General features: G+C 34.8%; 1 protein-coding gene across 2 annotated transcripts in view; it reads right to left on the bottom strand.

Annotated features, from left to right (window-relative positions):
• The window catches only part of NEK7 (NIMA related kinase 7), a 102,409-nt gene that overhangs the window by 42,830 nt on the left and 37,915 nt on the right, over positions 1-21,664 (bottom strand). For both annotated transcript variants that reach the window (XM_039216965.1, XM_039216966.1), the window contains exons 3-4: positions 16,093-16,155; positions 14,414-14,524 (exon numbers count right to left, since the gene is read on the bottom strand). In XM_039216965.1, coding sequence (XP_039072896.1) covers positions 14,414-14,524; positions 16,093-16,155 — 174 coding nt within the window. The remainder of the gene's footprint in view (positions 1-14,413; positions 14,525-16,092; positions 16,156-21,664) is intronic.

Here is a 21,664-nt window from a genome sequence, read left to right as displayed (position 1 = left end):
CAAGATGGTCTGATCATTTTCATGTTTTTATGTTCTTTGAGACTGTCTCCTTGAACAACGAATTAAAGATGAAGACAATAAATTGACATCAGTATAATGCTGCCTAGACAGAATGGCCGGGCAAAACAGAAGTATCCAAAGTAGAAACAGGTATCTGAAGAATAATTTTATGAATGTGATTTGATCATAAAATAAATCAAAGGCAGTTTCATTATGTCACTGGTATCTCAAAATATGTTTTATGTGCCTGTTTAACCATATGCAGCTTCCCACCATTCCTTAAAGGTAGGGATTTTTGGTGGGTTTTTTGTTTTGTTTTGTTTTGTTTTTTAAGGAAACCAATACTTAGGATGAGAGAGCCTGTCTGTTCTGATGGTGGCACTGTTGGCTGTCTCTTATAAAAAAAGATGAACAGAAAAAAGGCAATGAAAATTTGAATTCTTTTTACTATTGGTAAAGTGTATATTAACCGTACTACAGAGCAGACACTTCCATAATGCCAAAGTATTTAAAAACAAAAGAAAGTAACGATCTTCTCTTGAAACTTATTCCAACATATACATATCTTTTAGAAGTTAATTCTTTAGTCAAGTAGCATTGTGGTTCCAAAATCCCACTTTTCTTTAAAAAAGACAGCTCTATATAAATGTTCAGCTCTAGATCAGAAAAAAAATCTAATGCCAACAAAAAGAAATTAAAAATGCATGTTTATCTGTCACATGGTAAGTTTTTAATAAAGCAAGAAATAATGCAACCAATAATGCCAGGTTACTTATCAATAAACATTTATATAAAAGGGCAGACTGTACAATATGGCACTTTTCTACATTTATGTTATAAAATGGAACTGCAACTTTTTTTTAACCTGAAAATAAAATATCTAAAAATTTATGAAGAGGCAGAAATTGGCACCTAGGTATACCCAATCACTTGGAATTAATTTTTACTTAGTCTTTTTTTTTCCAAAGTAGGCAGTCTTTTCACCATGCAATGCTTCAAATACTTGTAATTTTTAAAAATCTGCTTACTATCTCGATCAACATCATTCAAGTAAACACTGAACATTATTCAAATTAAAGAAACATGTATCAAAATAGCCAATGTACATATAAAACATCTTTTATATATATATATATTATACATTTATTACATATAATTATACATATTATATTCTCTCTTATGTGTAAAAAGGTTACCAGCATTTCTCTTAGGTGAAATTCAGGATTCCTGGTAAAACAGATTCACATTGCCACTTAAGTGATATATACATACATATACATATATATTTATATAAAGGGACAGCTAAGGCAAGCTGCTTCTATTCAATGTTGACAAAACAGTCATACCTTTTTTTTTCTCTTTAAATCATCCAACATCCTCCTACAAATTAAATGTCCAAAACCAAATCCAATTATAAAGTGGACACTGACTATTTAACTGGACCAATTTTTTGGACTCAACGAGATCACTTGGTTTCTGCACTCTAGACACTATCACTCCAAATGCAACATATACTTTACTTATTTCTAAGTTTTGGAATCCTAGCATCCCTCCTCTAGAAATCTTGGGAAAAGCTTCAATGATATGAGCAACAATAAACTGATGAGTTTAAAAAAGAGAAAAAAAGAACAAAGTTATGTTCTTGGTTTTTTTTTAAAAATCAATGTCCATAGTATGTCCTATTTAAGTCCACAGTTTGGGATGTTATTCTTTAAGGAAAAAAGTTTCAGACAAAACATCCAGAACCACTTGGACTGGCTTCAGGAGTGGGCAACCTGTACAGTCACACAGGACAGTGTATTTAGTTTAATACTCTGTTGCTGCCATCTTGATATTCTTAATTTTGTAACAAGGAACCCACAATTGCGTAGCTGGTCTTGGGAACCCAAGCATCCTTTACAAATGGATGCTGTAGTTAAAAACAAAAACAGCCTGGGGCGCCTGGGTGGCTTAGTCGGTTAAGCATCCGACTTTCGCTTAGGTCATGATCTCGCGGTTCGTGGGTTCGAGCCCCGCGTCGGGCTCTGTGCTGACTGCCAGCTCAGAGCCTGGAGCCTGTTTCAGTCTGTGACTCCCTCTCTCTCTGACCCTCCCCTGCTCATGCTGTGTCTCTCTCTCCTAGAAATAAATAAAAAACATTAAAAAAAAAAAAGAGTAAAAACAAAAACAGCCAATGTGATCCCGGCAAGCAAGGCATTCTTGCAGAACATTAGGAGAAATGATAATTAAATAATGAGAAAGAATGAATAAGAGAACTAGGATTACAAGCACCAGTTCCATCTCTTCCAAGTATCTAACAAGAGGTAGTAAATAATTTATGTTAAATATAAAGTGGGACGTACTTCCTCCTTAGGAGTGTTGCCAGATGTTTAATGCACCACTAACATAATCCATTATGTTATCACCTTTTATAAAGACCTGATTCTGAGCCTTGACAGCAACCAGGTGTATTACCTTGAGCAAGCCATTTAACACTGCTAGGCCTCAATTTCCAGAGAGTTTGGAGATGAGCTATATGGTCCCCACCACCTCTAAAAAAAATATAATCTATGGTTCCACAATCTCAGGTACAAATAAAACTTAAATAAATGCCTGCTTGGCACATTTCCACACTTAAAAATAATACTCTCCTGGTATGCCCTATCCTATAAGTCTCCAATTAATAAAAACAAAGCAAATAATAATAATAATAGTAATGCCTCAGAGATTCCTCATAGGTCCAGTTAATACTATAAATGATCTTCACATGAGATGACAGGTAGTTAGATAAACTTGAAATAGGTCAAACATTTACCATCAGGAGGGATGTTATGTTCCCAAACGTATCTCTGATTACAATGCATTTTCATAAGGCTACATTTTGCAGTGGTTGTTTCAAAGAAGTTCAGTGCACAGAGACTGGGTGATGGAAAAGACAGGGTGCTTCTGAAAGTGTAGCTGATGGCTCTAAGAGTGATTTGTATTATATATTCATGTTCCTGTGGCAACATCTTTCTTCTGAAGGTATAAGAAATCTCAACAGACTAAACCACACAAATACTTGCTACACACAATTTTGGGAATTATATAAATGTGTAAAATAGTTACATCTCAATTAGAACTTGGTATGTAATACTAGTGTGAAACATGTGAATATTTTCATTCTAAGCATTCTGAATATAACTCAACAATCTGAAGTCACTGGAGAAGGTGTGGGGTGGAATGGGCCTGGCAGCCACGAAACCACTGAAAATACTTATCACTGGCATCTCAGTTTATCAACATTGATAAAATACTTCCCATGCAAGCTCCACTTGTCTTTTTCCTTTTGTGGAGTGTCAGAAAATCCGCTAAGAGTATTTCGCTGTTGCTAGATTATAATTTAGTAGAATATCAACATAATCAACTCATTCCTCCAAATCAAAACTGTATGGGTTATTAAGGAAGCTGAGATAAGTTTACTCTTAGGGTAGGAAATGTGAAATAGGTAAAGATTTATTCTGAGTCTTGGAAAAAGAAAAACCTTAAATCTTTTAGCAAGTTAGAAAAATAAGCTCCTACAAAGTTGTAATGTTCTTCTCCCAAAGAGGCTGCCTTCTGAAACATTAGCATATTGAGATCAAGAAAACTTAGGACATTAAAAAATTTTAAAAAAACATATGAATGCATCAGAATCATTACCAGGAATGATCCTTACATTGCTGCCATGTGGGTAATTGTTAAGAGAAGCTTCCACGTTACTAAAACTGATAGAGAAGATACCTGGAAATACTTAAGATGTTTTCTCTACTATAGATAGAAAGAGTAAGACAAAACAGCAGAAAATTAATCTTCCAGAAGACACAAGGTCACAAAGATAAATGGAAACATTCACTTCTTGAATAATTTTTTTCTGGTTCTGTTTTACCAGACAAAGGTAAGAGAGTTGAAAAGATATTTCAATATTCTTAATGGACAAGGGAAACAGCAGAACAATAACGAGATGGAAAATGTTCTCTCAGTAGAAATCTCTACTTAATTGCCTATGGCTCCCAATACTACTGCTTGTGATTTTATGGGATTTTTCAAAGGCAGCTTTAGACTGATATTATTTTAAAATGTAAAGAGCAAGGCATTCTTTGAAAATTTTCCTCTAATTCTCCCAAATAAATACAATTCAAAAGTTATATATCACCTTTTAGTTATGCTCACAGAATTATAAATGGTCATTAGGATATATAATTTTCAATTTACTAAAATCCCTAAGTTCTGTACTACTTCACTATCTTACTACTTAAGTATCAAGGAAAATCCAGGTGATATTTTATCAGTAACATTGCTTCTATACAAATAATTCTTTATAACACACCTACATATACATATCATATATAAACATAAATCCATATAGGGGCACCTGGGTGGCTCAGTCGGTTAACTGTCCGACTTCGGATCAGGTCATAATCTCACGATTCGTGGGTTCAAGCCCCATGTCAGGTTCTGTGCTGACAGCTAGCTCAGAGCCTGGAGCCTGCTTAGATTCTGTATCTCCCTCTCTCTCTGACCCTCCCCTGCTCACGCTGTGTGTGTGTGTGTGTGTGTGTGTGTGTGTGTGTGTGTCTCAGATATAAATAAAACATTTAAAAATAAACATAGATCCATATACAAACACATAGTTTACATGCATTGCGTGTACGTAATTACATAAGTGTGTGTTATATATGAGTGTATGTATGTATGTATATAATATTAAATTCTGTATGGATTTTTTCAGATAGTACCACTGATTTGTAATCTTAAACTTCCAAATAAGTCTAAGGCGATATAACATAGATGGCAATCTTATACAAAAGACCTAGAGGGAAACTGACTGTATTTGGAATCACTGGCAATTCTTATAGTTGTGTGGCTTGGGCTATACATTTTATGCCAGATGCTGAAATGGAAAGTGTAGGTATCCTGGTAAACTATAAATCAGAGTTATCAAAGATAGATGGTACTACTGGGAAGACTTTATTGCTTTAAGGACTCAAAGGTCAAAAGTGTAAGAGACAGTTCAAAGTGATTTTATTTCCAGTATAGCCTCTAAATGTGGATAAGTACAAATAAAAATGTGTCTACAAATGTAAAAAACACAACCACACCAAGAAGGTAAACAAGATTTATAAGTTTTAATATTTGGAGACAAAACATCGTTAATATTTTATCTGATTTATCAAAGCCTGTCATGTAGAATTCTAAAACATACTTCACACCCCAAAATTCCCAAGTCCTGGTATGTAATTACCTCCCCTTGAATGCAAATTGGGTTGTGACTATGATGAGCTGTCATTCCTATATCATGTTATCTTATATGGCAGGAAAGATTTTGCTGATGTAAGTAAGGTTCCAAATCAGCTCCTTCTGAGTTAATCAAAAAGGAGATTATCCTGGGTAGGCAGAGCCTACAGGGTAAGACCTACAAAAAAGTCAGAGATTCAAAGCCAGAGAGACTCTACTGCTGGTCTGAGGGAACAACTGCCAAGCTATGTAAAGGGCCATGTGACAAGGAACAGCAGGAGGCTGCTAGGACCCAAGGACGGCCCCCAGTTGATAACCGCAAAGACAGTATGACGCTATAACTGCAAGGAACTGAGTTCTTCCAACGACCAGTGAATAAGGTAGAAAATCCTTAACCTCAGATGAGATCACAGCCTCAGCTGGCACCTTGATTTCAGTCTTCTAAGATGGTGAGCCAAGAACTCACTAACTGGCATGTGACCCACAGAAACTGTGATATAAGAAATTTGTGTTGTTTAAAGTTGCTAACTTTGTGGTAATTAGCAATCGAAGAATAATACAAAGTGAATTTCTAAACACAGTTAAAATCGATACATAAAATTACTTTTATGTCTGTATAGAGGAAAAGAGTCTTACGGCTTCTACCAAATTTAAAGGGAATGCCATATAAGTAGTATCAATGCAGAAGACATAAAGTTGCATAACGAAGAAGACAGCATTTACCTAAATAAATTAAGACTAAGTAAAGACAGCCTACATTAGAAAAGAGACAAAGATGCCCACTCTCACCACTCCTATTCAACATTGTAGTCGAAGTCCTTGCCAGAACAATCAGGCAAGAAAAAATAAAAGAGGTATCAGGATTGGAAAGGAAGAAGTAAAATTGTCTCTACTTGCAGATGACATGATTTTAGATACAGAAAATCCTGAAGGCTCAACCAAAAAAAAAAATGGTTAGTTCTAGTCAAAGAATTCAGTAAAGTTACAGAAAACAAAATTAATGTACAAAAATCAGTGGTGTTTTTATATATTAACAACTTATCTGAAAAAGAAATAAAGGAAGTAATAACGATTTACAAATGTATCAAAACCAGTAATAACTTAGGAATAAACTCAACCAAGGAGGTGAATGATGAAAGAAATCAAAGAAGACTCAAATCAAAGGAAAAGTATCCTGTGTTCATGGCTGGAAGAATTTTAAATTGTTAAAATGTCAAATCTACCAAAAGCTATTTACAGATTAAGGCAATCCTATCAGGATGCTAATGGCATTTTTTTACAATGTACAAACAAAACAAAACAAAAAACCAGTTCTATAATTTATACAGAACCACAAAATACACCAAAAAGCTAAAGCCAAAGCAATCCTAAGAAAGAAGAAGAAAGTGGCACACTTCACACTTCCTGATTTCAAGCTATACTAGAAAGGTACAATTATCAAAACAGTATCGTACTGGCATAAAAGTATATCAACGAAACAGAATCAAGGGCCCAGAAATAACCCCAACCATGTACAGTCAAACTAATATTTGACAAGGGAGTTAAGAATACTTAGTGGAGAAAAAATAATCTCTTCAATAAATGGTGCTGAGAAGACTGGATATTCACATGTAAAAGAATGAAACGACATGCCTATCTTACACCACTCCCAAAAATTATCTTGAAATGAATTAAAGGCTTTAATGTACAACCTGAAACCATGAAACTCCTAGAAGAAAACAGGAAAAAAGCTCCTTGACATGGGTCTTGGCAGTGATTTTTCAGAAAATACACCTAAAGCATAAGCAACAGCAACAACAAAACGAACAAATGTTACCAGGTGAAACTAAAATTGTCAGAAGAAACAATCAAGAAACCAAGAAGGAAATCTACAGAATGGGGAAAAAAATATTTGCAAACCATATATCTGATAAGGGATTAACATCCAAAATATAGAAAGAATCAATATATCTTAATAACTAACAGCAATCATAACAATAATCATTCAATTAAAAAAATGGGCAAAGACTAAAACAGACATTTTTCCAAAGAAGATAGACGAATGGCCAACAGGTACAGGAAAAGATGCTCAACAACACTAGTCATTAGAGAAATGCAAACCAAAATCACAATGAGATATTACCTCATGCCTGTTTGAACGGCCATCATCAAATGCTGCCCTGGAGTCCTTGTACAGTGTTGGCTGGGACTGTAATGTGGTACAAAACACTACAGAAAACAGTAATGGAGGATCCTTAAAAAATTAAAAATCAAACTACCATAGGATCCAGCAATTCCACTTCTGGGAATATATCCACAAAAAACAAAAACACTAACTCAAAAAGATATCTATAGCCCTATGTTTACAGCAACATTATTTACAATACCCAAGACATGGAAACCAAATAAGTGACCATCAATGGATAAATGAAAAAAATAAGTTGTGGGTTATAAATATATAGAGATAGATATATGTATATCCATATACACACACATATATACACACACTTACATATACATATGTGTGTGTGTATATATACACACACAAACACAGATATACACACACACACAATGGAATATTATTCAGCTATAAAAAACAAGGAAATCCTGCCATTTGCAACAACAGGAGGAATGAACCCTGAGGTATTATGCTAAGTGAAATAAGCAAGACAAAGAAAGGGAAATGCTGTATGATCTCACTTACATGTGGAATCTAAAACACATACACACACATCCACTCTCTCTCTCATAAAGAAAGAGATCAGCTTTGTGGTTTCCAGAGACAGAGAGTGGGCAGAGGGGAGACTGGAGGAAGCAGGTCAAAGGTACAAACTTCCAGTTATGACACAAATAAGTATCAGGATGGAATGTACAACATGATGACTACAGATAATACTGCTGACTGATATACAGGAAAGTTGTGAGAGTAAATCCTAAGAATTCCCATCACAAGGAAAAAAATTTTTGTCTTTCTCTTGTGTCTATTGTGACATGACAGATGCTAACTAAACTCAGTGTAGTAATCATTACATAGTATATGTAAATCAAACTGTAATGCTGTGTATCTTACACTTACACAGTGATATATGTTAATCATATATCAATAAAACTGGGGGGGGGGAGAAGAGACAGGCTTAACTAATTATTTGGAATTGTGCTGAACTCTTGGCATGAAATAGATCTCCATTTAAATTAGTAATCCATATTTCACAAAAAAAAAATTCCCAATACTGACTTTTCTTTTCTTTTTTAATGTTGGCTTACTTCTTAGCCAGTGTGGAGTGGTATGAAAATCTTTTGGCAGATAACAAACTTCTAAGTTCCTCCCCTCCAAGAGATTTATTACAGGGAGTTATATTGTGTTTTATTGATATTCAGCAACATAAAGGTCTTTACAAATATAATGTTAAAGAAATGCACTTACATTTTCTTCTGCCTCAAACTAACTTTCTAAGAGGTAATTACAAATACAAGAAATTATAAATAGTTGAATGAAGAAGCTATATGTTGGAAAAATGGGCTATGAAAATTTAAAACACATTTTAACAATATTCTATTGACAAGCTACAATAAACACAGTTCTTGTTTATGTCTTTCTCAGATTAGTCTCTCATTTTCTCTATACTCAGTCTCCATCACCAAATATGTTTCTTGACATTCAGAGAGAGAAATAAACAGTAGTAATAAGGCATAATACAAAATGGAGTATCTACTGGTACAATAAAGAAAATATGCAGCATATAAATCATAACTCAATAAACTGAAATCTGAGTCTATTTTCCTTTAAAATTCTGATTACTGAGGATAAAGAAATATATGATGAAAAAAATCTAGATTTCCTTTTATCCTAAAACTCATCTGGGAAGTATTTCATCTGACCACAGCCTCAGGTATTCCTTTGTCACTAATTAGAGAAATACTGAGTATTTCAACGATAAATTGCTTAATTATATTTGTCAGCTTGCTCTAAACCAATTAATTATTTACTTGTAAAATTCTTTGATGCAATGCTATTCAGAGGTTCATTTCTGGAATACAGACCAGAAGCTATATTTCCTCTTCTATCCCAATTAAGCTGAAGACTTGAGACAGTGAAATATATTGTTGTGATGAACTATGATTTACAGTATTACTCACTAGGAAGAAATGAATCATTTTCTTACAATTCAAGTATCTACTGCTGTCCTTTATAAAGCTTTCAGTCACAGTCACGTTCTTTCATAAAAGAAGTTCCTTATGATTTTTTTCCTAACGTAGTCTCTTTTATAAAGACAACTTATGGCACAAATAAGTGTTTAGAAAAGAATTTTTGAATTTCTTAGGGGGAAAAAAACCCCACCAAAACCCTTTCTGTATCACATCAGAACACCGTCTTCCCCGAAGGTGGCGTACTACTCAATAGCTTCGCAAGCTCCCTCAAGACCAGAGTGTGAAGCAACAAGAAATGGCTGTGAAGGCTTTACAACCCATATTTACTTACTGCTCCCTGGAGCAGAGAAGTGTAACACAGGTAAGAGAATCAGGAGAAAGGAAAGAAGAAAGGAAATATTCACCTCTTATACATTCATTCATTCAACATATTTATTGAGTTACTACTATCAGCCAAGCAACTCCCTGGAAACTAAAGGTGTCTACACCTTGTACAGCAGATACTTCCTGAGCACCTACTCTGTGCAGGCAGCTGTTCTAAGCACTAGGGTATGTGAGGACACAAAACAAACTAAGATTCCTCCCTCTGAGAGCTTATACTCTGGGTCACCCAGGTCTAGTAATCTTGACAAACATCTTTACCCTCAATGGTAAACACAAGAAAGATTTAAAAACAGAGATTTAAAAAGAGAATTTTCTTTTCTTTTCTTTCTCCCCTTTTCACTTCTCTTACAGACTGATGGAGAAAAAGATTTGAGAAATGGGTGCCAGGAGCTAGGAGATTAGTTAAAAAGTTCCTGCCCTCCAGGTGAGGGATGGTGCTACTTTATATACAGGGAGAGAAATAGAGGTAGAGGAGGGTAGAAAATTTGAAAAACATTTAAAAGAAAAATAAACTGAACTTGGTGAGAGGCAGAAGTGTCAAAGAAGAACAAAAGAGTGTCAAGAAGAGTCCTGGGCTCCAGCATGCACAACTGGGCAGACTGGTACCGAATATCAAGTTAGCATTGGAGAAGGAGGGTAATCTGTGTGGACGATCATGAATTTCTTTACAGACATGTTGAGTTAACCTGAATTCAGAATTGAAAGACAGCTCTAGACTAAAGATAAAAAATTAGAAATCAACAAGTGTACAGAAAGTAACTGAATCCAAAGGCATGAATGACATCAACCATGAAGAGAGTATAAAGCAGAAAGGAAAGAGAAGTCAGGACTGAAACATTTAAAACTCTATCATTAAAGGCCAAGAGAAGAGAATGAGTCAGTTAAAAAGAATCAGTGTCTCTGGAGAGGCAGGAAGGAGACCAAGGTACATGGGACTCAATAAGCCAGTGGAGGAGTATTTTAAGAAGGAACATAGGAAAACCAGAGCCAAGTGCAGCTAAGAGATTAAGCAGAATGAGCACTGGATGAAGTCCACTGGATTTAATGACAGAGGTCACTCAAGAGCCATTTCTTGTGGTGTTGGAAACAGGGTCAGGAGTGTCTGTTTGCGAAGGAAAAAAAACAGTATGAAGGGAAAGGCAGGCGGAGATTGGGGTGTTAAGACTTAAGTCAGTAGTGCTTTCTTTCATCATCTTACACCCCTCCACTCTTTATTGTCCTTCTTTATCATAAAAGACATACGTAAATGTAACCAGATATAAAAATATTCTACTCATGTGAAACTGCTTGGTCAAACTTTCTGTTCTGAACACTGGAATAACTTTCTCTTATGGCGATTATGCTGAGACTATTCTAAGATCTATAGGTTTGACAATATAACTTCTAACCTGTAGAAAGGCTCCAAGAGGATTTGGAAAATCTGACCCAGAATCTCCTATATCTTAATGAGGTTGACTAATGGTACCTACAGTAAAGGATAGGGTCATTAAAGGCTTATACAATGTCTACCATACAGGAAGGAAGAATGATATTCCAATTCCCTAGAGAACTATCTTGGTTCTATCCAAGTACAAGTACAAGTGCTCTATAAACTTATAACTTACTAGCAATCAGTTGGTATCTTTTATTTTTGAAAAAAGTTTCCTCAGTAATATTTTACATGATAGATACCTTCAAAGTTTAGTCAGAAGCCCCAAAGATGCTTTCAGTGGATAGTTATCAATTCTATAACAGTATGACTATTCATTACCAAACACAGAATCTGTTGTTCTGAATTGATCTTACTACATCCATTGGGTCAGCTGATTAAAAAAAAAAAAAAAAAAAATTCCTTGAAAATGTCAACTGACGGCAAGATCCATTTAAGTAAGAGAGCTGAGTTCATCATATTAAATATAAAAACACACCGACAGATTTTTCCTTCCTTGGTGGTCTAAGAAATCTGAACCTGCTAAAGATGCAGGTAACCAGGCTTCTTCTATATGGTGCTCTGATTGTGCACTAGTTTTCTCAAGTGGTGAAAGGACAGCAGTATTCTTCCAAGGTAAATATTATGGGCTCAGGCATGCCTTGGCAAAGGGTCAGGGGCAGCAACCTGTATGTGTGAAGTAGCAGTAGCGAAGAAAAAAAAACTAAACTGAGAAATAGCAAAAGTCTCTAGAATACAATCAAAAGCCCAAATCATTGATCTCTCAACAGGGGTAAGACTTGATAACTGTAAACTGTATGTTTTTTATCTGCCTTCAGTTGGCATTTGCCCAATAAAGATTTGCCCTCTTTGCTCCCTACTATAAATCCTTAAATAACTCTTGCACTTAAAGTTTAAGCTGAGAATTTTATATTAATTGTCTCTCTTATAGGGACTATTTACACTTGTGTTTATGGGTCTCATCTTGACAGACAGCTCTTTTGTAAATTTGGCATTTGTGTGTTTGCATTTCTTTTTAAAATTAAAACCATGACATTTTTAAATTGTTCATTAATTTGCAAAGACAGTTTATGCTAGTGGTGGGAAGTCCCTAAAACAGAAAACCAGATAACCGATTAGAAGTGAGTCACTCAAACCATGGGACTTGAAACAGAGTCAGTATGATAGCATTCTGTGATAATAATATTACTTCCCTGGTATGCAGTATTTTTATAATTTAGAAAGCAACCTCAAAACTGCCTTCATCTTACAGATTAGGAAACTAATCTTACAAAAAGTTAAGCAACAGGAGAGTTTAAGTGGCTGACACTGAACTCCCAATGGAGAGGAGGGTTCCCAACTAACTCTAGAGAACTGGTGAGTGACTTGATCAGAAAATCTGTGAAAGCTCTGTGATGCAATGCAGACTCTGTGTGCATCAACATCTTTCTGGGGAGAAGGTCAAGGGTTTTCAGCTGATTTTTCAAAAGAGATCTGTGATACAAAAATCTTTCTTTAAGGACCACTAAGGGAAAACATGAAATTTTGTATCAGACAAACCTAATTTCACATACCAGTTCTTCTATTTACTAGTAATGATGATTATCTTCTCTAAGTGTCAAATTTACCTCCCAGAGTCCTTGTGAAGAGTAAATATGATAATGCATATAAGGCACCTAACATTGTTTTTAAGAACTCCTTATAATAATCCATGTAGCAGAGATTACTAGTTGTGCTCCCATATCTGTTGACAGACTAAATATACAGACAATGGCCAGATTATATAAAAACAGAACTTTGAACCACAACCTTCAGCAACCTAACCAGGAAACCTTTTATCCATAACAAACAACCCAGGAGGCCAGCCTTCTATGTCAGATGTGCAGGAAGCCAGATTGCTGTCTGTAGTGACAATCCAGGAAGCTAAACATAACTCTGTAACAATCAGCCTTAAATGCCCAGGACTTAATACCTGACAGCTTCCCTAATTTTTGTTCCTGCTTCCAACTTAGGACCAACCAGAGAAAGCCAGATGAGATGCCCCACTTCTGAGTAGCTCACCTATAGCTCCTTCAGGACAACAGCCTCTAATTGGGTCATATCCATTATAAAGATTTCTTATTCCTCTTCCTGCCTATGAATCTCTGTCAAAACGTTAGTGACCATGGTTGGCTCCCTTGCTTACTACAGCAAGCTCAGAATAAAGAGCCTTGCTTTTCTCATTTAGTTGGTCTTCATTGATTTCCACTCTGTTCAACATGTCTTCCTGAGTAGTACAAGTTTAGCTGACACATGACCAGTGAAACGAAGACTATATATTCCAGCCTCCCTTGCAGCTACTCATGTTCGTAAGACCAAATTTTGGCCAATGGGGTGAAGCTAAAATGGTGTGTGGCAGTATCCAGGAATGTGCCTCAAGATTGAGCTAGCAAGTACCCTATGTCCCTACATGCCTGTGAAAGGTGACCTGATTAGCTGTAAATAGGTTTGGTTTCTCAGAATGATAGTTCAGAGCTGCCCTATTAGCCCCAGGATTTTATGTAACACAGAAACAGAATTAATAACAATTATAATATAGCAGTAGCTTCAATTTGCATACCTATGTGTGAGACATAGTTCTTATCTCTTCATAAATATCGATTAACTAATCATTGACAACAATCCTATGAAGTGGGTTCTATTATTATTTTGTTTTTGAGAAACTGGTACAAATGGAAGTAACTTGCCTGAGGATAAAGTGTTTAGGACACTGTAACTTGGGGGGTTTCTATAACTTGTAACTGAACTTAAACCAATTTATATGCTCTTAGAAAAGAAAGTTAAATAAACTTGTAAGTGGTTGAATGAGGGCTTGATGTGCAAGGTCTGAATGCAATGCCCACTTTATTCTTTGATGAATCCCTCCCAGGAGGTCAGGATTCTCTAGACTCTCTTTCTGTTCCCCTCTGCCTGATATCCAGAAATACAAGGTCAAGGGTGATCTGTTCAGAGAAATCAAGCTGCAAAATTTTACCCTCTGCTTACAAAAGGCAAATCTGTTGGTCTCTGTCTAAATTGGCTTCAGAGTGCTCACACATCTCAGTTGAACAGTGTAAACTTCACCAGGTAAACCAGCTTCAAAATCATAATCATCATAATCTACTGTCTGTCATTCACTAGATATCTACCATATATGCCATAATATGCCTATATGTTTAACAGACAATTTTTATCAGAAAAACTAAATATCAGTTTACAAAAAACAAAACAAACCCTTACCTTTATCATTCTGGAGAGGTCACCAGCATCAGCTAATTCCAAAACTATGTTAAGTTCATTATCTTCAATGAATGATGCATAATATTTAATCACATTTGGATGGTTGAGTTGCTAATGGAAAAAACAAACAAACAAACAAAAAAGGCACCAGAAAGATTTTTTTATTGTAAATTCTCGAGAATCACTTACAGTTTCTTAACTTAACAATAAACCTAGTTACTGTATTTCGTCTTTAAGTTAGAAATCTTAACATGACATCATGACATTTTTCTTTAACCTAGTGGATTTTGAAACAGGCATTGTAATTATTAAAAGTAAAAGTAGATAATTTTAATATTCTTTATTAGAAATAATAAAAAGTTTAAAAACTTAAAAAGTTTTAAAGTATGCATTACTATGTTCAATAAATACATAAATATCAATGAATGACATAATTAAAGCACCAATTGCTAAAAACTGTATTTTCAAAATGGGAGCTGTCATTAAGGGTGCTTAGTGGTAAATGAAGTATTCCCTTTTACTCCTATTTTGAAGTTAGTCTAATCCTTATTTAACTACAGCCAGTGGTTTCAAACAAAACAAAATAAAAGGTCTTCTATTATATCTAATATAATTTTTACATCAAATAATATAATGAGTTTATCTATGGGGTTGATTCATTAAATGAATCTAAGAAAAATTTCACCTTGCAGAAATATATGCCTCAGTCTATAAACAGTAACAATCCTTCTGTACAATCTTTTTGTTCAATCTTTAAGTAAGATAACATAAGATAAATAGTTTCTCAAAGAAAATTTTCAAGAATTCTCCCAGACGGTTTATCCATGATTTTCTTCTCTTCTGTCTACTTACATGTTTTCCCTCCACATCTTCTACAATAATATAATACTTCTCTATAATAATTTATACTTATTTTTAAAGCAGTTGCTTCATGGCCCAGGAAATAACTACAACTAACAGAACAGAGGGAAAGTATGGTTCATTTTTGAAAAATCTGATTAATGGTAGGCACAAACAAAAATGTATGGCATAAAAAACATTCAAGTCTTATCTAGTAGTTGAAGATAGTACATAAGTTGCAGCATTCCTCAAGGAAATTTCACTAGAAGAAAAGCAGTTCAGAGATAACTGAGATTTCAGTCGCATTTTTTGAGTGGATAAGAAATTGAAAAGCTAATTCAGACATACTTTTTACATCACCCTTCCTAAATCTGGAAAAAAGACACAGAAATATAAAAATCATATGCCCAATTGGATCAGTCCACATTCTCAATATATTACATCTTGAGATATACATCTATATTAGATCATAAGCTTTGAGATAATACCAATACGCATTTATGCTATTTAACCTTAAGAATATGTCTAATTGGAATGGTCAAGAAAAAATTTCTTTAATATTTTATGCTCATTTTATTTCCTAGTTTGAAAAGTGAGGGGTGGAGAGTGGAGGGAGCTAATTCTACCAAATGTCCCAATTAAATGATTTTATAATGAATCCAAAAGGTAACTATATTCTTCCATATAGTAAGATACAAAATTGCACCATGTGGCTTAAAAACAATGTGGCCTAAGTTAAATCTTAAAAAAATTTTTCCTTGTAAGTGCAATATTTTCATAAATCACTTTTACTAACATGCTCAGCTATGTTAAAATTAGTCAATAGTTCATTTATTTACCTTAAGGAGATCAATTTCTTTGATACAATCAGCACGTGCTTTGGCATCCATTAAGTCATATATCTAAAAATAGAATCCAGAATTATTTAATAAACTAATAATCTAGGGTTCAAGACACCATGTAAATTCATTGTAATACTTCACATGTGGTTTATACACATATTAAAATTTTCTTCCTGATTAGTGTTTTAGGAACTTTGAAAAACTACAGGTATTTTATCTCATGTTACCTCTAGAGTTTACATTTTTCCCTCCACAGGCAGTCAGTATTAAAAATGAGAAAAGAGGGGTGACTAGGTGGCTCAGTCAGCTGAACATCTGACTCTTGATATTGGCTCAAATCTCACGGTTTGTGGGATCAAGCCCAACACTGGGCTCTGTGCTGACAGTGTGGGGTATGCTTGGGATTCTCTCTCTGCCCTTCCCCCATTCATCCTTCTCCCCGCCACCCACTCAAAATAAATAAATAATATTTCAAGCAAATTAGAAAAATAACAATGAGAAAAGAGAACCACTAGACATTTCAAACCGCTAGCCATTCAAACAGAATGGATGTTGTGATCATAATAAAATAAGAGCTATATGTATTGAACAATTAATATGTGTTAAACATACAACATTAACTACCTCATTTAATTTTCATTTAATCCTTAGAAAGACAATAATATTGGTTTCCCATTTTTAGATGAGGAAAAATAGGTTTAGAAAGCTTAAGAAACTGACAAAAGTTCATACAGCTAATAAACAGAGCAGCCACAATTCACTCTAAGAGTTTTCCAACTATGTAACACAGGCTCTGAATGATTAATCTATACATTCAAATCATGTCTAAAAGGTCAAATGCACACCTTGACAGGGATGATGTCACTACAAATTGTTTCTTTGGAAAGAGGTGACAAAATCTTACCCTTTCTAAGGATAAAGCACAGATACACGTACAACACATAAACAGATATACTCTTATCTGTAGAATTAAAATTTTATAAGAGAGAGGAGCAATTATGAAAAATATCTAGGGGCGCCTGGGTGGCTTAGTCGGTTAAGCGTCCGACTTTCGCTTAGGCCATGATCTCGCGGTTCGTGGGTTCGAGCCCCGCGTCGGGCTGTGTGCTGACTGCCAGCTCAGAGCCTGGAGCCTGTTTCAGTCTGTGACTCCCTCTCTCTCTGACCCTCCCCTGCTCATGCTGTCTCCCTCTCTCCTAGAAATAAATAAAACATTAAAAAAAAATTAAAAAAAAATATCTAAAAAGACTCCTAGGGGGTAATAATGAGTAAAAGGTTGAGAAATATTGGTCTAATACGAAAAATATAAAATTACACAATGTAAGCAAAGGAATATTTAGGATGTCTCTGTAAAGAAAGAATGCTCAGTGTTCTAAATGTGTGAAAAATAAACAATAAATAAAAAGCAACATGCTAAATATGGGAGAAAATATGTGAGTGAGTCACAACTGCAAGCTGATTAAAACCCTGATCATAGGGGTGCCTGAGTAGCTAAAGTAGGCTGAGTGTCCAACTCTTGCTTTCAGCTCAGGTCATGATCTTGGGTCTTGGGATGGAGCCCCACATCCAGCTTCATGCTGAGCATGGAGCCTGCCTGAGATTCGCTCTCTCTTCCTCTGGCCCCTCCCCTACTGCACGTGCTCTATTTCTCTCTAAAGAAAAAAAGAAAAAGAAAAAGAAAAAAGAAAACCAGCCCTAGTCATATAACACAAAATCTTTAGTGACATTTATAGTTATTAACTTGACCAAGTCTTCCTGATTTAGACTGTCAATACCTTCCAGGAAAAGTAGGTGTATAACCTGAAAGGAGCGGCAGGCATGATCCAAGTCTTTTTGACTCGAGTGAGAATTACTAAACACCTACTAGGGTTGCAGCCTCTTATACATGCTGCTACAATCTTTACCATGTTCCTACAAAGTAGGTAGTACTGGCTCCAATTTAGAAAGGAGGACTGAGACTCAGAGAGGGTAAATTTATGCTTATGGTTGTAAAATTAGTAAGTGACAGAATAAGCACTTGAATCCAGATCATTCCAGCTCTAGAGTCTGTGTTTTCTTCAATGGCCCAGGCTGCTGTGAAGTCCAATACATATACAACTAACTAATAAGTACTGAAATACATGTGTGTACAAAGTGTAGCATGAGAAATCTAAAGAAGGAATCCCCATGTGAGGAGTGGGTAACATTAAGGCGGAACTTTGAAAAAACTGTCAAGATTCTGTTAGCCAAAAAAACCCAATATATCTAAGGCATAAAAGGAAATATAGAATATTGGGGAATAAATAGATCTTATAAGAGGAAACATTTGCTTAACATCATTCTGAACATCCAAACATGCATGTAGTTTTCCCTTAATTAAAAAAAAATTAAGAAAAACATAAATAAAATTTGTAAACAAAAAATCTGTAAATTCACTTTCTTAAAGAATTTTAGCTTCTTCTCTCTCTCTTCCATGTCTTGTACAAATGTATCTGTGTTTTAGTTAGTGACAATGGTGGCAGTATGCATTATATACGCTTTTTCACCTGATTTACAGCAAAATACTCTTCGTATTTCTACACAGTCTTTAACTTTATGTTTATTTAGTTTCTAATGAAAATTTTTAATATAAAGTTTATGTTTTTCAAGTTTTAATGTGAAATAGCTAAGAAGTGCACTGCACATAAAGACAATTAACGTAAATAACTTGCTCAGGTTCCTGCTTTCTTTCACTCACAAAACTGTGTTGTCGACTTGTTATTAGATTTTATTGTAGACACAAATAAGAAAAGAAGCTTGCAGTCCTAAAGATGCACACTGCCAGATGCAGAATGCACCCTGGAACACAGGAAATGAACATACAGTCTAATCAGCTTTCCTTGTACAGGTGCTGGGAGCCCCTCAAGAGGGTGGAGTAGGTCTGGCAGGGATCATATACACAGGGAAGTAGAACACACTTCAGAAAGGTTTCTTATCAAAATAAGTAAAATCAACATTTCATTACTTTTGCTTCATTAAATTGCTTCATACTTAGCAATTTCTTCTTTTTTATTTATGAGACAGAGACAGAGGGGGGAGGTGAGGGAGAGCAAGCTAGTGGGGGAGGGGCAGAGAGAAAGGGAGACAGAGAATCCTAAGAAGGCTCCAAGCTGTCAGCATGGAGCCCTAGATGGGGCTTGATCCCACAAACTGTGAGATCAGGACCTGAGCTGAAATCAAGGGCTGGACACTTAACCAGTGGAGCCACCAAAGCATCCCTACACTTAGCAATTTCATATAAAAAAAGCTACTCATTCCTCAAGTTGCCAAATTAATATAATATTGATGTAAATAAAATTTTGAATTTGATATTAGTACAGTTATGAAATACACAGAGAGTTTTTTTTTGGTTAAAAATCAAAATGGCAAGAGAAATAACTGATTCTCACCAAATCATGAGTGCTAATGCCATTCTTAGGACCTACTAGTCACAATGAACTTGAGATAATTCAAAGAAATGCAGGGAAGTACAAAATGTTAAATGTCTTGGACTTTAAAGGAATTCCTGCAAACTTCTTTTAAGGAAAAAGAGAAAGACTAATTCTGGTACTAGTAATTAAAATGAAGAAAATCACAAACTTGGAGGCATGTATAAGTCTTATTTCCCAATAATCAATGTCTCTACGATGGGAAAAATATTTAAAAGGCAAAGCTAGTGAATGAAATGAGAAAAAGATGTGTACAAGTGCCTTAGGAAACTCCAACTAGACACAACAGAGAAAGATGTAAGTATGCTCCACAGACATCATGAATTTCTAATTCAATTTCTAACTAAGTAATTTAGTATTACAAGTTAACTTTTATTTTTAGCTGAATTCTCAGTGATATCAAAGTCTTTCCTTATTCACTGAGAGAGAAGCATGGCTGGCAAATTTGAAGCAAAACTAAATTCTGAACCAAATACGTTTATAAATACATTTAATCAGAAATTCATTAGTATCTTATCTTTCTTTTCCTCTTAGCCAGCAAGTCAAGACAAAAATAAAAACTGGATCTTTAGATAGAATCATTCCCAGACACAGATTCAAGACTGTCTGATTTCATGAGCAAGAAAAGATAACACACAAGGAAAAACAAAATCTAGAGTTTGTAAAAATAGCTTTCATAGAATATTTACAAGCTTGTCTTGAGAAGCCATCTTTTTAAGCTCTACTAAAATTTCTTTGGGTTTTCAGTATACTTGATAAGAACAAAGTTATTAGCAGAGTTTAGGCAAGCACTGGCTAATAAATTCTTGGTACTTCTGAATCATTTGAAAAGTTTTCTTTTGTCATCTTCAAATTCTGACAAAAATTACTCATGACTAATGAAACTGAAAAGGATAACACTGAGTATCTTTAAGAGCAAAAAGAGGGCCTTCAAGTAACTTAACAGAAATGCCCTTGAAAAGGCAGATGTCAACTTGTTAGAAGAAAAAACACTTAGGGGCGCCTGGGTGGCTTAGTCGGTTAAGCGTCCGACTTTCGCTTGGGTCATGATCTCACGGTTCGTGGGTTCGAGCCCCGCGTCGGGCTCTGTGCTGACTGCCAGCTTAGAGCCTGGAGCCTGTTTCAGTCTGTGACTCCCTCTCTCTCTGACCCTCCCCTGCTCATGCTGTCTCTCTCTCTCTCTCTCCTAAAAATAAACAAAACATTTAAAAAAAAAAAAAAAAACAACTCATCTTAGAACTACATGTATCAAAAATATTCAATGATTCTGAGTGATTCCTCTTTGTATCTATATTTTCAAGTTTTTCCTTTAATATTTTACCCATTTTTAAAATGAAAAATATTGTTTTACCAAAATTCAAATGCTTAGGTGCACTGAGAGATGGAAAATAAGCCTTAACCATCTCTCTGGGGAAGGATTCCAAGAGAAGGATAATTTTTCACTTTTTCTTCCAGATTTCTCTCTTTCTCTTGCACATGTCATATATACTTACACATAAACGGGACTGCGGAAAAATGCTCCTATGAAGAGATTTTTTTTCCACAAAATACATCATCCTCTTACCTCATTATACAGGTATTTCAAAATAACATTAACAGCTGCAGAGTAGTAATATTTATAAAGACAAACATACACACACATATACATTTATAATTAATGCTTATTTGCTAAGATATACACATTTCCTTATAATTTATAGCTGCTATATAGAAAATTAGAGGAATTACAACCACTCTTTTCTATAGTCCATGTGTTAGAAATTATTTACAGACAAAAATGTTATTTAACAGAATTTCTATAATAAAAATGATTTCTAAATATACTTTCATATTTCTGCTAAAATTCTAACTCTATGATTCAAAATAAATAAATTACCTTCTCGGGGGGATTCAGAAACTCATCTTTTATTTTACGCATTTCTTTAAGTGTTATTTTTGCAGTATTGCCAAAGTCTACATATTTAACTTCAACTTCACGACGTCCAGGCAATCCTTCAAAAATTATGAAATTAGAAATCACAAACTTGGAAAACAGAGAATTTTCTAGCAAAATTTAGACTAATCAACAATCAACTATGTTATAATACTTTTATGATCAACATACAAACTTTTTTTTTTTTTTT

Source organism: Hyaena hyaena, unplaced genomic scaffold (assembly GCF_003009895.1).
Source record: "Hyaena hyaena isolate Hyena2069 unplaced genomic scaffold, ASM300989v1 scaffold_666, whole genome shotgun sequence".
In the NCBI taxonomy this organism is placed as follows: Eukaryota; Metazoa; Chordata; class Mammalia; order Carnivora; family Hyaenidae; genus Hyaena; species Hyaena hyaena.
This window is presented reverse-complemented; position numbering and strand designations above follow the sequence as displayed.